General features: G+C 44.0%; 1 protein-coding gene across 2 annotated transcripts in view; it reads left to right on the top strand.

The window, feature by feature from the left end:
* The window catches only part of LOC139626545 (capping protein, Arp2/3 and myosin-I linker protein 3-like), a 31,064-nt gene that overhangs the window by 970 nt on the left and 16,135 nt on the right, over nt 1–13,959 (top strand). The window contains exons 2-22 of one of the 2 annotated variants that reach the window (XM_071486918.1): nt 2,471–2,565; nt 5,295–5,345; nt 5,438–5,497; nt 6,619–6,740; nt 6,871–6,965; nt 7,276–7,346; nt 7,457–7,530; nt 7,608–7,683; nt 7,764–7,852; nt 8,614–8,708; nt 9,440–9,526; nt 10,021–10,130; nt 10,235–10,312; nt 10,432–10,508; nt 11,031–11,135; nt 11,293–11,362; nt 12,493–12,637; nt 12,728–12,824; nt 13,042–13,096; nt 13,565–13,737; nt 13,839–13,907. In XM_071486918.1, coding sequence (XP_071343019.1) covers nt 2,471–2,565; nt 5,295–5,345; nt 5,438–5,497; nt 6,619–6,740; nt 6,871–6,965; nt 7,276–7,346; nt 7,457–7,530; nt 7,608–7,683; nt 7,764–7,852; nt 8,614–8,708; nt 9,440–9,526; nt 10,021–10,130; nt 10,235–10,312; nt 10,432–10,508; nt 11,031–11,135; nt 11,293–11,362; nt 12,493–12,637; nt 12,728–12,824; nt 13,042–13,096; nt 13,565–13,737; nt 13,839–13,907 — 1,894 coding nt within the window. The remainder of the gene's footprint in view (nt 1–2,470; nt 2,566–5,294; nt 5,346–5,437; nt 5,498–6,618; nt 6,741–6,870; nt 6,966–7,275; nt 7,347–7,456; nt 7,531–7,607; nt 7,684–7,763; nt 7,853–8,613; nt 8,709–9,439; nt 9,527–10,020; nt 10,131–10,234; nt 10,313–10,431; nt 10,509–11,030; nt 11,136–11,292; nt 11,363–12,492; nt 12,638–12,727; nt 12,825–13,041; nt 13,097–13,564; nt 13,738–13,838; nt 13,908–13,959) is intronic. The other variant, XM_071486919.1, reaches the window with a different exon arrangement.

Genomic DNA, 13,959 nt, shown 5'->3' with positions numbered 1-13,959 from the left:
GCAGGGAGACGTACCTTCAAATCTGCCTCCTGGGGAGGATCAGGTAATAAAAAGCCCAGCCTTAGGCCAGAGGAAAAGGGGCGTTGTGTAAATAATGGTGTGTACTGGGGGGGGGGGGTTCCTGGTAGCGTGTTGTTCCTGTCACGTTTTGGCCCACACTCCGCCTTCAGTGTCATTTCCCCCCTCTCTCTCGTTGACCCGGAGCCCTGGAGTGCTTTCTCTTTGTTTTTCTGCAGCCTGATCGCTCCCTGAGTGCGTGCGTGCGTGCGTGAGCGCGAGCGCGTGCACGTGGAAGTGGAGACAGGGACTGGTCACGGCAGATGTTCCAGATGTTCCCCGTCTCTGGCTAGCAAAAATGCATGGGCCGGACAGACCCGGCAGAGCGACGGGGTGCACTAATATTTATCCTGTTTTCCTCCAGCAGCAACAGCTCACACATGTCAAAGTCAGCCGTGAATTCAGTGTAGTGCAGGGGTGCAAATGGACGAGCGCACACACACACACACACACACATGCTCAGGGCAGCAGGGACTCTGCTGCTGTATTAATTACTCCTAATGGCTCTATTAGGCCCACTGTGATGATTAATCCAGTGGAATCCCTGCCTCTCCATTCAGTCACCTGATGGGCGGCTGCTCCGCTTCCTCCTGTCCTGCCTGCACTGACTGACAGGGGGGCCACTGTGGCCCCTGTGGCCTGCAAGCCGTACAAGGTCACCTGAATGAGACTTGAGTCCAGATCTCTTCTCGGAGTAGAGTTACTGTAGGTTGTAGTCAGCTGAGTGTTTCGTCTGCGCCTCAGGCTCTCGCTCTCCTGACGCCAGTTCCACTGATGTAGAGATGATGGTCAAACAGCACCAGTATGAATCATGATAACGCCCCACGCTTCTTTTTAACATGCCAACACTCACATATGACTGCAGTGTACATTTGAACAGTGGTGGAGGAAGTACTAAGAACCTTCATTTAAGTAAAGGAGTATTTATATACTGATAGGTTGTTTAATGTAAACATATGATATGGCAGATCACGATAATGCAGTAAAAGTATAATTTGGTGGAGTAAAAGTATAAAGTTGCATAAAATAGAAATACTCAAGAAAAGTAAGTACAATACTTACTAAGTAAATGTACTTAACTGTACTTGAACTTTGCCTCACAAAGACTTTTGTGCCCCAAAAAATATGAATGGCCACCGCCGCATTAAGAGAAAGACTTACTTCACTATCTGCTGTGACTTTATCAACTCCAGTGTCAAAATCCCACCTTCCCAACTTTGTTAGCTATTTGCTCTTAAACCTGTCAGTGTGGATGCAGTGTGGCCTCAGTTATGGACTGGCTGAATCACGTAACTCCTGCCTGTGACTGCATGTTTCTGTGGCGGCACCCTGTGTTCTCACCCTGTGAGTAAGACGCTTCCTCTGGCGCAGCAGGCAGGTTTACGTGTGATACACAAGTCAGGGGTCACAGCGGCGACAGTGACGCTGCTTGACAGGAACAGTTCGCAGTGAATCAGAGACACTGATGCTCGGGCGCGTCATGGAGGAAGAGATGACACTGAAGCAAACTGTGAAACACTCACATGATGGTTCCCACAAGATGCTCAGTAATTGTATTGTGGTGAACTGAAAAGCAAAATATTTTTCTATTGTCAATCTGTAAATGAACACGTGAAATCCATTAAATGCCGCTGTAGCTCGACCTTAAACCCTGCTGATCATATCATGTTGCATTCAAGAGCTTTGAAACTTATTTATAATCGCTGGGATACAGACAGGCACAGAGTTAGTTGGATTATTTTATTATCTGAAATGCCAGGTTAGGTCTGTTCAAATGAAAGCCTGACGTATCTCTGCTATTAGATGAAGACGTGGACACAGGCCTGTCCAGACATAGGTCAAAGTGGTTTACTGCCAAGTTTGATTTATTTATTTTGCATCTTTTACGGAATTGACTTTGTGCACTTTACATTTGTACTTCATATGCTGTGTTTGGATTTTTTGGTACTGTATGAAAACCAGTGTGTAGAGACAGGTGATGCTGCACAGCGAACACTGTGTCCGACTTTATGTTCGTCAAGGTGTTAGTAATTGTTGTGTGGCAGTGCAGAGCACACTTTTCAAATCAGTGTAGACTTACTCTGCATTTGCGTCACCACCAGCCGATAGCGTAATGTCATATAACAAAAAATAAATGCAGACATGATTTTATCTGTGATGGATTATCTATCTATCTACCTAGGAATAAGTGAGTAAAACCAGTGGCTGCTGGGAAAGTAGGAGCACACATTCAAACATCTAAAAGACAACAGCATGGTTTGCAAAATGTTAGCAGTAATAGGATTCTTATTAAATGCTAGGAAATGTGCAAACATGCTCATTTGGTCCTTTAAAAGACCGAAACAGAGAGAATGAGCTCCCTGTTATTTTTCTAACATCATATACCTCTGTGTTTTGGTTTTTCCCTCCACAGAAAGCATCAGGAAGATTATCGATAAATCATCTATAAAGTTTGTTCGTGGCATCAAGCTCGACACCAAAAATGGCAAAACAGAGGACAGAATACTGGTAAGTTGCTGCTTCCAGCCTGTTCACTGAGGGCCGGGCCCTGCTGTAGTTACTCTGGGCTGCAAGAACAACACCTTAATCCTGCCACATAAGCAGTCTGATGCATGCATCATGTATGTAGAGAGTCTTTGATGTTAACTTCTGCTGCAGCGTTAATGGAGCACTGCCACAGTGGTGATATCCATGACAGCAGAGGCAGAAGCTCTCCGTGATTGAACTTGCTTTCTGCTCTCTCTTGCTAACTGCATTACGACTCTTCTGTGACTGCTGTTGGCGGCTTGGCTGGATGAATATTGGATAGACAGTATCTGTGGGAGCGGCAGCGGATTCCTCTGTGTCTGCAAGCCCCTCTGTGGAGGCAGTGGGGAGCTGAGCGCAGCCTTTGATTCTGGGTGCTTTCATCAGAGAATATGGGACGGAGATATAAAATCTCTATTTGAGTGAGTGAAGCTCAGCCAGCTCCAGCTATCTGGATGAAATCTGGGGTAATAAGCTTTTGCACTATGGGCCAGACCTTAAACTGGACCCTGGATGAATGCCAGTGTTTGGAGAAAGCAGTGGACTTTTGTGTGTGTAGGCAGACGCCACCGGAGCTCATCCACACAGGCAACTTATATATACAGTATAGATCAGGTTTGATCGATCGAGTGCTCCTTTATGTGCAGCAACTAAACCATGTCTGTATGAGGATGCAAGGCTCAGTCCAGCTGCAGTGAAGCCAGTGTAGTTTTTACACTGTTTAAAAGACTAGCGACTCCCGTTGCCCCTCCTGCAATCCCCCGTTGAGCCAATGAGCTTTCATCCCCAGCCGAGCAGTCTTCTTCGCCTTGGCAGAGCAGCCCTTCCACTCAATGGATGCTTTAATGATTCATCGTGTGGCAAGGACGGGCAGTTAGGAGAGTTTCTGCATGTGCAGCCTTTGATATTCAGACACTTTGATATGTCTATCTGCCAGAAACATCTTTCCAATAATCTCTTTCCAATCTGTGTCTCATTTGCTGCTTCCTCTTAAAAAGCTGAACTGGAAAGCTTGAGTTCTCGCTCCCGCTGGGCGCAACACAGAAGACGGGAAAACAGATTGGAGTCTGATCAAACGCACTGGGCTGGCATTTTGGGGGAAAGCAGAGCTTAAAAATGTGTTCAGGTTTTGTGTGCGTCTGTCACAGAGGGATCAGGATTGGAGGGAAGGAGCTGGATGAGTTTTGCTCTGTCACTGCAGGTCACACGAACTTGTCTTGATGGTTTCTCACAGAGGTTTCACCCAAACTGTCAAACAAGAGAAGATTAGAGTGTGTGTCCTGATCTGGCACCCCTGCATAATTGCACGCCACAACAAGCATGATGTATGTGTGGTCTCTCTTTGATGTGGGATACGGCAACAAGTTTCTGTCTCTGTTTCCTGCTGTATCAGCATGATTTACTCCTTTTACTCCAACACTCTTTGTTAACTACCACCCGTAACCCCAGCTCATCACCGTAATGTGATGCAATCTGTTCTTTTTAATCATCTCCTGCACACGGTCTTTGAAGTGAAATGCAGATCCTGCTCTCTCTCCCCATCTCCATCTCTCTCCATCTCACATGCACATTTTGAGTGACTGTGTTTCAGACACCCCACTTGCTGTGTGGGTGTGAGAGGCTGTCAGTGTGTCGAGGCCAGTGTCAAGCTCCTCTCTCCAAAAAACACAACAGCGGAGTGGGAGAGCTGTAATTTAATTACTGCTTTTCACTGGGGAGGGACACGTGGAAGAGGAAGAGGGGGTGGGAGGGGGAGGTTTGTCCACAGGGAGTGTTTTAGCGGGGCAATCAGAGAGAATGGAGTAAATGATTGGGAGCGACGGAGCAGAAGAGGAAAAAGAAAAGGAGCAGAGGGCAGTTCTCAGGGGCTGGCAGAGAGCAGCAAAATGCCAAAGAATCACTGCTCTTTATTTGCTTTGATGGAGAGACTGTCAGTTATAGCTCATGAAGAAGAATCAGGGACAATCAGATTTCTCCAGCGACTGAGTGGCACAAATGTCTCCATGCTGAGAATAAGTGGGCACAGGCACAATTGCCGCGTGTGCCCATTCAGATGGAGACTCACAAATAAGCTCTTGAAATGCTCTCAGATTTCCAGTCACGTCCAAACTCCCATCAACTTTGTACTGCACAAAAAATAATCCCACACATTTTGGACTGCAGACGCCAAACTAGCCACGGTGCCGTGGCGAAAATGCTAAGTCGGCATCCTGACCCAGAATGACCTGCCTTTGCTTTCCCTGGAACAGACGCTGCGACTTTAAATGTAGAGAAAGATGCAGATTTTCACTCACTTCCCTCTAAGTTCTCATTTTAAAGACCTGGGGGAAATGCTGAATGACCAGAAAAGATTGCCTGTTGAGCCCAAAGCCGCGCTGTATATCTCAAATTAAATGTATGAGCCTCTTTCACAGAGGTAATATAATACTAATGAAATTACATCTCAGATTTGTGAGAATGTGATTAAAACGTCGCAACATGCTGTCATTCCTCAGCACGGCAGTATGTTAATCTATTAATGTTAGACAAGTGTCTCTGACATCGAGAGCTTTTAGCTGGATCAATACATGAATATGGAACAGATGCCTTATTTTCCTCTCATCATTACCATGGAAACTCTGGGGACAATTTCCTCCCCGCGGGCAGTGTGACTGTGCAGTGAACTTTACCACAATCTTGGTTCAATCTGCTTTATTCCCTTCTTTTTTCAGGTCCTCACAACATGGCGTCTCTATTTCCTGGCAACAAAGGTTCCCGCCAAGGTACATCAGTACTGCGCTCTCCAGTTCATGTACAGTACGAAGTTTTTTCTTTCATGTCAGCTGAGATTTGTCACCTGTATCTGTCACAACAGGTAGAATCCACATTCAACTTCCTGGAGATTCGAGCTTTGAATTCCCACCCTGAACACCAGGTGAAGTTTCACATTAATGCTGAACTCTGAATACGCTCTGCAGCACTGTTACAGCTGATTGACTGTCTCTACAGGTGTATAATGGAGTGGTTACATCACTTTGGCCTCTAAGAGATTTGGAATAATAAGCCAGTCATCTGTTATTAGTCTTTCTCTTCTCTATTTGATGGTCCTGGCAACAAGATAATTAAGAACTGGACGCAGAAAGAGAAGGTCATAAAAAGAGGAGGGTTTTATCATTTTTTCTTTTATTTATTTATTTAGTTGTTTGTTTATTTGATAGGCAGCTTTAATTCATGTTAATGAACATCAGTATAAAAAGCACATTGTAAACATGCTGGATTGTAGCAAAAATGCTAATTTACACCCGTAGTCTCTGGGCAGGTAACATATATATTTGATTCAACTTTATGATCATTTGATGATTTTAATGAGAAAAAAGCTGAGCTAATGTCAGACAGTTCTGTGTCCACTGAAGAGTGTTGGTGAATCACTGAATTTTAAAGTGAAACTGCTTTATTCTGTGTTTCTACTACAATGATGACCAATTCCTAAATAGCGGGGTCTTCTTGTAATTTCAGCCTCTGAGCTGTAATAGACAAAGAGGACCAAATAATCACAAACAATGGCTTTATTTTGTGCTACAGGTCATGAAGGTGTGCTTGTTTCAGTACGAGACATTTTTCCCATCACCAACATGTCATGAGAAATATTACGAGAAACACAAACATGTGGATCTTCAATTAAATTAGTGATAAAATGTTCTGTCTCGTTTCCTGCGTCTATTGTAACAAAAAAGTTAAATGTGTCACATAAAGTTGGCTCACTTTATAATTTAACTTTAGCCTTTTAGCATCTCTTTAGTCTAAAACAGAGAGTGGTTGGAATATTAATAATTTTGTTATGTTTGCCATAAGTTGGTGTGATATTATTCAGACAATTCAGATATTATTATTAGATCTCACTGTTTTAAACTCTTTTGGTGGTGAAACAAATGAACTCAGGACTGTACTTTGAGCTGTTGTGCAGCAGTTTTCAAAACTCAAAGGGAGGGTCTAAATAAAATGTTAGTTACCTCAATAAGTTTCAACAGAGTCTCTTACAGTTTCATCTCTGTGCAGGTTATCATCGACACTGACAAGTCCAGCTACTCCATGAGGTTTGAATCACGCGAGCAGCTCAATCATGTGGTCAGCCATATTAATTTCGCTCTGTCTCGGATATTCAACAACTCCATTTTTGCGTAAGTGTCACTGCCTCGCAAGAGAAAACCTGAACACAATGTCACACGTGTGCGGTGGTAGATTATCAGACGCTTTAAAGAAGAAGAGAAATGATTCCATACAGTGTCTGTGTCTCTTTTATCTCTGCAGCCCCTCCATCTGTCACTCAGACAGTGACCTTTCTGAGGGAAGCAGGAAGTATTCACCCAGCTCAGAGACGTCAGTGGAAACCCAGAGGGCCTGTGGTAAAAGAGACGTTATCATCAAACATGGGAATTTGCACACATGCATACACACACAGATTGAGGCACATGCACACACCACTTGGCAGACTCAAGAGGAAGTTGGCTCCCACACTTCACAAATGGTCCTCCAGATGTTCTTTTTAAAGTGCTCTGCCACCCAAACAAAAGAATGATAATTTGGACGAATGTTTCTGTGTGCGTTTTCCTCTCTTTTCTCTCCTGTTATCGCTGAATGAAGCAGCTGTTCGCATCATCTAACATTCTTTTTCATTCACATTTGTTTTTTTCCCCTTTCCTGTTTTCCTCTCAGGAGGCTTCTCAGAGACCTATGCCGCTCTGTGCGACTATAATGGCATCAGCTGCAAGGAGGAAGTGCAGTGGGTAAGAGCTGTGGGGCTGTGCATGTGTCACTGTGAGTGTTGCATGCACAAAAATGAAGGGGGGGGGTTAAGTTCTGCAGCATACAGGCTCATGAGTAATGCTGTTCCTAGGATGTGGACACCATCTATCATTCCCAGGACAACCGAGAGTTTAACCTGCTGGACTTCAGCCACCTGGAGAGCAGGTGAGGGACGAAGAGCAGTCAAACACTGTCACCTCCAAAATTCGCCACTTCATTAGCCTGGTTTTTGTCTTTTCCAGGGATTTAGCGGTGATTATGGCGTCGATGGCGTACAACACATGGTTTACCAAGTTGTACTGCAAAGACCTGCGCATAGTACGTGTAAACTTCTCTGGTTCACTTTTTTGTGTGTGTTGAGTGGAAGGTTTAGTTTCAGTGTTTCCTTTTTCCTCCAGGGGTCAGAGGTCACAGAGCAGGTCCTGCATACAGTCAGCAAATCCTCCAGCCTGGAGGAGATCACTCTGGAGAACGCTGGGCTGAAATCGTAAGTTTGGATTCCTCTTAAAGGGCCAGTCCGCCATTTTTACACATGGAGATGAGTTAATTTGTCACGAGGACAACGACTCTGCCTGTTGTGACAGTTGTATAATTCTCTGTGGCTCCTGAAGGGAACTTTCTAAAGTTTTGAAAATAGCCCTGATGATGTCAACAGGTTTATCTCTTCAAATTAACAGAGGCTGCACGGAGCTTCAAAGACAATAGGCATTAACCAGTCAGGGAGGGTGTAGTGACTCTATGGAGTTGTTTTATAGAAACTGTAACATGCAGAGGTAACGACAGAGCTTAAAGGACCCTGTGCAGTTGTGATGTTTCCATACATGTGACTCATTAAAACACACAGTCTTTATCCTTGAGATCCAACAAATGGGTCAAGTGCATTTCTTCCTGATAAACGAACAAAACAGGGAGCCTTTAAAGTCAAGATATCTCAGTCTCCTGTAAATTGCCTTTCTGTTTTAGAGCTGCAGCGATTGGTCACTTAGTTGATCGAGGCAAAATTATTTTAAATCTAGGTGGAATATTAATATGACAAGCATTTAACGGTTCCCTCAGCTGCCATTCCTTGTCTTACACTTTAGTAAATTGGATGTTCTTTGGACAGTAAGGTGAACAAAAGCAGACATTTGAAGACGTTGCTTTGGGCTCTCAGAACTTCTGATGGGTACTGAATAATCTCAAGTGAAAAAAATGTTGGTTGCAGCCCTGATGTGTTTGTATGTGTGAAACTGTACACACACTTCACAGAGACTTCCCACAGAAGATGTCAGCGGCTCTGTCGGAGAACCCTGCCTCTGTCATCCACTCGCTCAACTTGGCCCACAACTCTCTGGACAACCAGGGTACAGTCAAACATCTGCTTCTCTTTGCTTTTTTAATTTACTGCAGCTGCTTTCAGCCTGAGGTTCTGCTCCAGAACTCAGAACCCACCACATTACATCTCAGAGGGTGTAGAAGGAAGATGTTGGAGAGTCCTGCTTTTACTGACTCAGTCTGAATGAAATAACGGTAAAACAAAAAGAAACTCGAAATCAGTTCACATTATCACCAGAAAGTCAAAGTCAACACTTTGTGTTTCAGAGCTACATTAGCAAAGCTGTTCCGCTTGAATGATAAAAGCATCTTGTTTAACCCTGTTTTAAAACATAGAGGGAGAATTTTAGCTCAAGAGTTTAATTTGTTTTGGCTCATGTAGCCAGTTAATGCCCGTTGATGGCTTTGTCCTCTCAGAACAACCAAATACGGTCAAGAACAGATCTGGTTTTATGGCTTTCTAAAGTATCTCAGAATACCATCAGTACTTGAAGCAAGTAATCGCACAAGTCAGGACAAAACCAACATGAACGTTGGAATAGTTTCTCATTTCAACTCTCATGTGGTTTAATTCAGAAGACCAAGCATCTCTATGATAATATGTAGTTACCATAGAAGGGAAGGCTGCAGCAGAATGGGATGAACGAAAAAGATGATACAAAACACAGGTTTTTGGTTTTGAGGGGTCCTGTGGTGAATGTTATGTCTTATTTCATGATTCTGTAACTGCATCTTTATTCCTCTTGTGCACGTGCTGCAGGTGTGTCCAACCTGATACAGCAGGTGTGTCGCCTCAGCAAGGGCCTTCGTCTGCTCAACCTCTCCAAGACCTCACTCACCTCCAAAGGTTTGGGCCCCTCCCCCTTCACTCACTGTAACTCAGTAATGTTAAGAGAGTGTGACCACAGAGCTCCCACAATGCAAGACAGTAACTCACCAACATCCGGCAGAAACGAGTTAAACTCCAGCTGACTGAGCAGCTCGTAATAGAGTGCAGGTTAGAGAAGATAAAAGCTGCAGAGCTCCAGATGATTTTACTACGACTCCACAGTGTCTTGTGCTGCCCAGCAGGCAGCAAGCCTCCTGTTACTGTCTCATCTCACCCTGCACCCGGTGGAGAATTTAAATATTAGATAGAAGCTGGCAGATACTAGACCCATTACATCCACAGATACCTGCTGCTGCTGCTGCAGATGTGCATGAATAATGTAACGACACAAAATGTTTTGAGTGTTCTCTGTCTTTTAATATTGTACAACTTCCTCCTCCATCATGTCCCACTGTCTCTCTTTTTCCCTCCATCTGCAACCCCCCCCCCCTTTCTCTCTCTGTCTGTTTCAGGAGTGGTGTCTCTCTCTCAGGCTCTGTGCTCCACCGACGAGTACTCCAACTCTCTCCTGCATCTGGACCTGAGCAAGAACCCCGGGGTCCTCTCAGGAGAGGATGCGTCGGTCAGGAAGCACAACCCATCTGGGAAAAAAAAAACATTTTATCCCACTTTTCCATCTGAATGCGACGTTCCGCTATTTTCTCTTCTCTCTCTTTCTGTTTGCAGAACTTGTATCTCTTCTTGTCTCAGCCTAACTGCCTGGTCCATTTGGATCTGTCAGGCACAGATTGCTCCGTGGACTCGGTGAGTATTTTAATAGCTCGGGATGATCAAACGTTTACATGCAATGTTAAAAAGAAATGTATTTCTCTCTGTACAATCCTCAGCCCAGCTTAACTCTTTCAACCCTGTGTCTCATGCAGCTATTTGGGGCTCTTCTGAGGGGGTGTTGCGCTGATCTCTCCTTTCTGAATCTTTCCAAAAATTCCTTCTCCCACAGGTTAGTCACATCTTTAAGATTGCCTAAAAAAATAAAGTCTGTGGCCAATCCAAATCTGGGAAGATATCACCCTTATTTCATCTTAAAGGCCTCATCCATTTTCTGCTCCTGCCTCTGTCTTTTTTTGTCAGTCATTATCTTCATCTCTTGCTTAATGGGAAATCAGAAATGAGCTTTGTGGGAATCACGGGAACATTGTGTGTCCTCTCTGTGGGTGTGTCTACTGCCGTTTAAAACCAGAACTCTCGGCGCTGTCTGCATAGATAAGACTCATGAATATTTAAGCAGAGCAATCTATCTTTGACCCCACTCGCTCCCCTCCTCTTACACCAAAGCAATATTCGCGTCATTCCTCATTCTGTGTCAGTTCTCTGTGCTCAGCACTGCACTCATATTTACCCAACATGTCAACAATGTGACTGCATCTCTTCTGTGTGGTCAGGCTCATCCCCATCCAACCCTCTCTTTTATCTCTTCTCTCCTATGTCTCCTCTCTTTCATCTTTTTTTTTTATTTCAACAGGAAAGTGAAGGACACGCTGCCGTTGTTTCGTCAATTCTTCAGCTCGGCCTTCAGCCTCACTCACGTCAGCCTGGCCTCTATGAAGCTGCCTCCTGATGTTCTGAGGTGCTCACCATGTCTCCTCTCATTCTCTATCCAAAATCTGCTCCCTTTCATCCAGTGCAACAAAGGCGTACTTTAAGTGTGCAGCTGAGTCGACAAGGTGGCTATGGCTTCCTGTCTTTTCTCTGACGCTCGCTTTCTCTTCTTCCTGTCTCCACAGGGCTCTTCTCACAGGGTTAACCTCCAATCCTCACATCAATGACCTTCACCTGGACATCAGTGGCTGTGAAGTAAGAGTTCATCTGTATATCTGCAATGCCCTCGAGTTAAAGGGATAGTTTGTTTTTTTTTCTCATCATTAAGAATCGGTTAAATTCATATATATATATATATATATATATATATATATGGCCCCTGAATATTGGTGGCAGTTCAAGGTGGAAATACTCAAGTCATAGTGTTGACTGATTATTTCGCTCATTAAATGTTTTGTATTGTATAAAAAAACAATATATGAACATTAACGAGGTTAAAAACTTGATTTTGATCGGAGGGGGTCTTTAAATAGCTGCTTGTTAACATGTGACTCATTGAACTTGACACTGATCCAAGTGTCCAAAAAAGTCAATGTGTACAGTTTTAAGTGAAATTTATAACACAATATATAAATGCTCAATTTCAAACTGTGGAATTACACAATTTTGCTGATAATACACATGTATTATTATAGTATATTTTAACACAGGGGAAAATGTTATTAAAGTATCACCAGTACTTACTATGTAGAATGGCCCCTGTTAGTGTTATATTATGTAGTATTGGATTATTATTACAGATGTGTAAATGTATAAGTAGCATTTAAATGTTGAAGTTGGTCATTGTGGAGTTGTTTAATATACATCAGTGTAATATATTTTATCATCACATTCTGTATGTAAAACACTAACTAGTAACAGTATCAGTCAAATAAACTGAAACATAATTAAGTATAATTATTGTTGCATAAATAAATTAGCAGCACCTAGCTTTAGTGACAGCACCTGTTGGAAGCTTCTTTAAACCTGTTAGCAGAGGGGACTGGTGTAACTGCCCCATTCTTTTAAATTTACGTTTAAAGTTTAAAGCTGTTTGTATGCCGGAACAGCTCCTCTGAATTTTTAGGCTATGTAATTGCTTGGCTAATAAATCGCAGTAAGCGTTTCCCTACCACTGAGCAGAGCTGCTGCAGATCATAAGCAAAGCAAACCTCACGACTCAACACAGCGTCAGACTGCAGACTGCTTGCAGAGACATAAAAAAGGCATCAATAAATTTGCCTCACTCTGGAAAAATAGAACAAATCCCCAAAGACTGAACTGAAATTGACTCTGATTCATGTCTGTGCACATGTTAGTTTTCCCCTCTGTCTCTCTCACTCCAGCTTAGGTCTGCAGGAGCTGCTGTAATCCAGGAACTCTTCCCCAGAGTCTCCTCCATCGCCACTCTGGATATCTCAGACAACGGTACGGTGGCATGCTGCAGCACATCTCTCCGTGACCTTGACTTGTTGTCCTCGGGCAGGCAAGGTTTGAGTTAGCTGTTCATGGAAGTCATGTTGACCTTTGTGTATATATATATATATATATATATGTGTGTGTGTGTGTGTGTGTCGACAGGTCTCGATACAGACTTGCTCACAGTGCTGCCAGCCCTCTCCAGACACCCCTCCCTCAAACACCTTCATCTGGGCAAGAACTTCAACATCAAAAACAGGTGCTACTAGCTCTGTGCCACGCTTTACTGCACTTTTGTGTGTGTGTGTGTGTGTGTGTGTGCATGTGTAGCACGATTGCGCCGCATGTGCCAGCTCGGATATACATGTCTGTGATTTTTCATAAGCGGGCAGACAGCTCGCTAGCAGCAGGAAATGACTCGTGCCGGCTCATGTAGCCTCATCTCTTGTGTTTGTCTCCACGGTCTGTGTCTGCAGGGTTCTGGATGAGGTCCTGCAGAAGCTGGTTCAAATCATACAGGAGGAGGACTGTGTGAGTGATAATGCAGGAAAAGGAAAATAAAAACATGCTGGAAGATGCAAATTCTTACAGTTTGCAGGCGCTGGTTTTGCTTCATAACAAACCTTCCAAATAAATGTGAAAATATACTGAAGGAAAAGGAAAATGTTTTTTCTGGTTGCATCACATTTGTGTTGTTTCACTGTAGACATGTCTGTGTGTTACTGTTTCTCTGTTACCCTTGTGGACATAGTGTCTTTATCAGTACACAGACATGTAGTAAATAATTCATACATTCAACATGTGAAGTCATGTAGGCGAGCAGTCTCATCACTCTGAGGTAAATCCACCACTGCACTTCATCATCTTGGCTTCCCCCACGTCTCTTCTCTTCTCAGTTTGTTTCTCAGCTTCACTTATTCCTGAATACCCTCCAACACACACACACACACACACACAGTCACTTACACACACATGCTTGTTTCCCGTCTTCCTCTCCAGGCCCTGCAGTCTCTGTTCCTGACAGACTCGCGCCTGCGCTCTCGAGGCACCATGCTGGTCAACGCCCTGGGCAGCAACACCTGCCTGAGAAAAGTGGACCTGAGCGGGAACAACATGGACGACATCGGGGCCAAGATGCTGAGCAAAGCTCTGCAGATCAACACCACGCTCAGGTGAGAGAGAGAGAGAGAGTGGATGCCTGGGTGTTTTTGCCGTGTGACTTGTGCTGTATACCGAGGTTTGTATTAAGTGCAGCTCACTGTTTGCCCGGCAGGAGTGTGACATGGGATCGCAACAACACCTCCGCAGCAGGGTTTCTCGACGTGGCACGAGCACTTGAACAGTAAGAGCACGAAAGAATCACCAGAGTGTATTTTATATATGTCTGCTGACAT

Source organism: Trachinotus anak, unplaced genomic scaffold, assembly GCF_046630095.1.
Source record: "Trachinotus anak isolate AG129_WGS33_773 ecotype Australia unplaced genomic scaffold, CSIRO_AGI_Tana_v1 ptg000010l, whole genome shotgun sequence".
In the NCBI taxonomy this organism is placed as follows: domain Eukaryota; kingdom Metazoa; phylum Chordata; class Actinopteri; order Carangiformes; family Carangidae; genus Trachinotus; species Trachinotus anak.
Note: the sequence above shows the minus strand (reverse complement) of the source record. Positions and strands in the feature narration are given on the sequence as shown.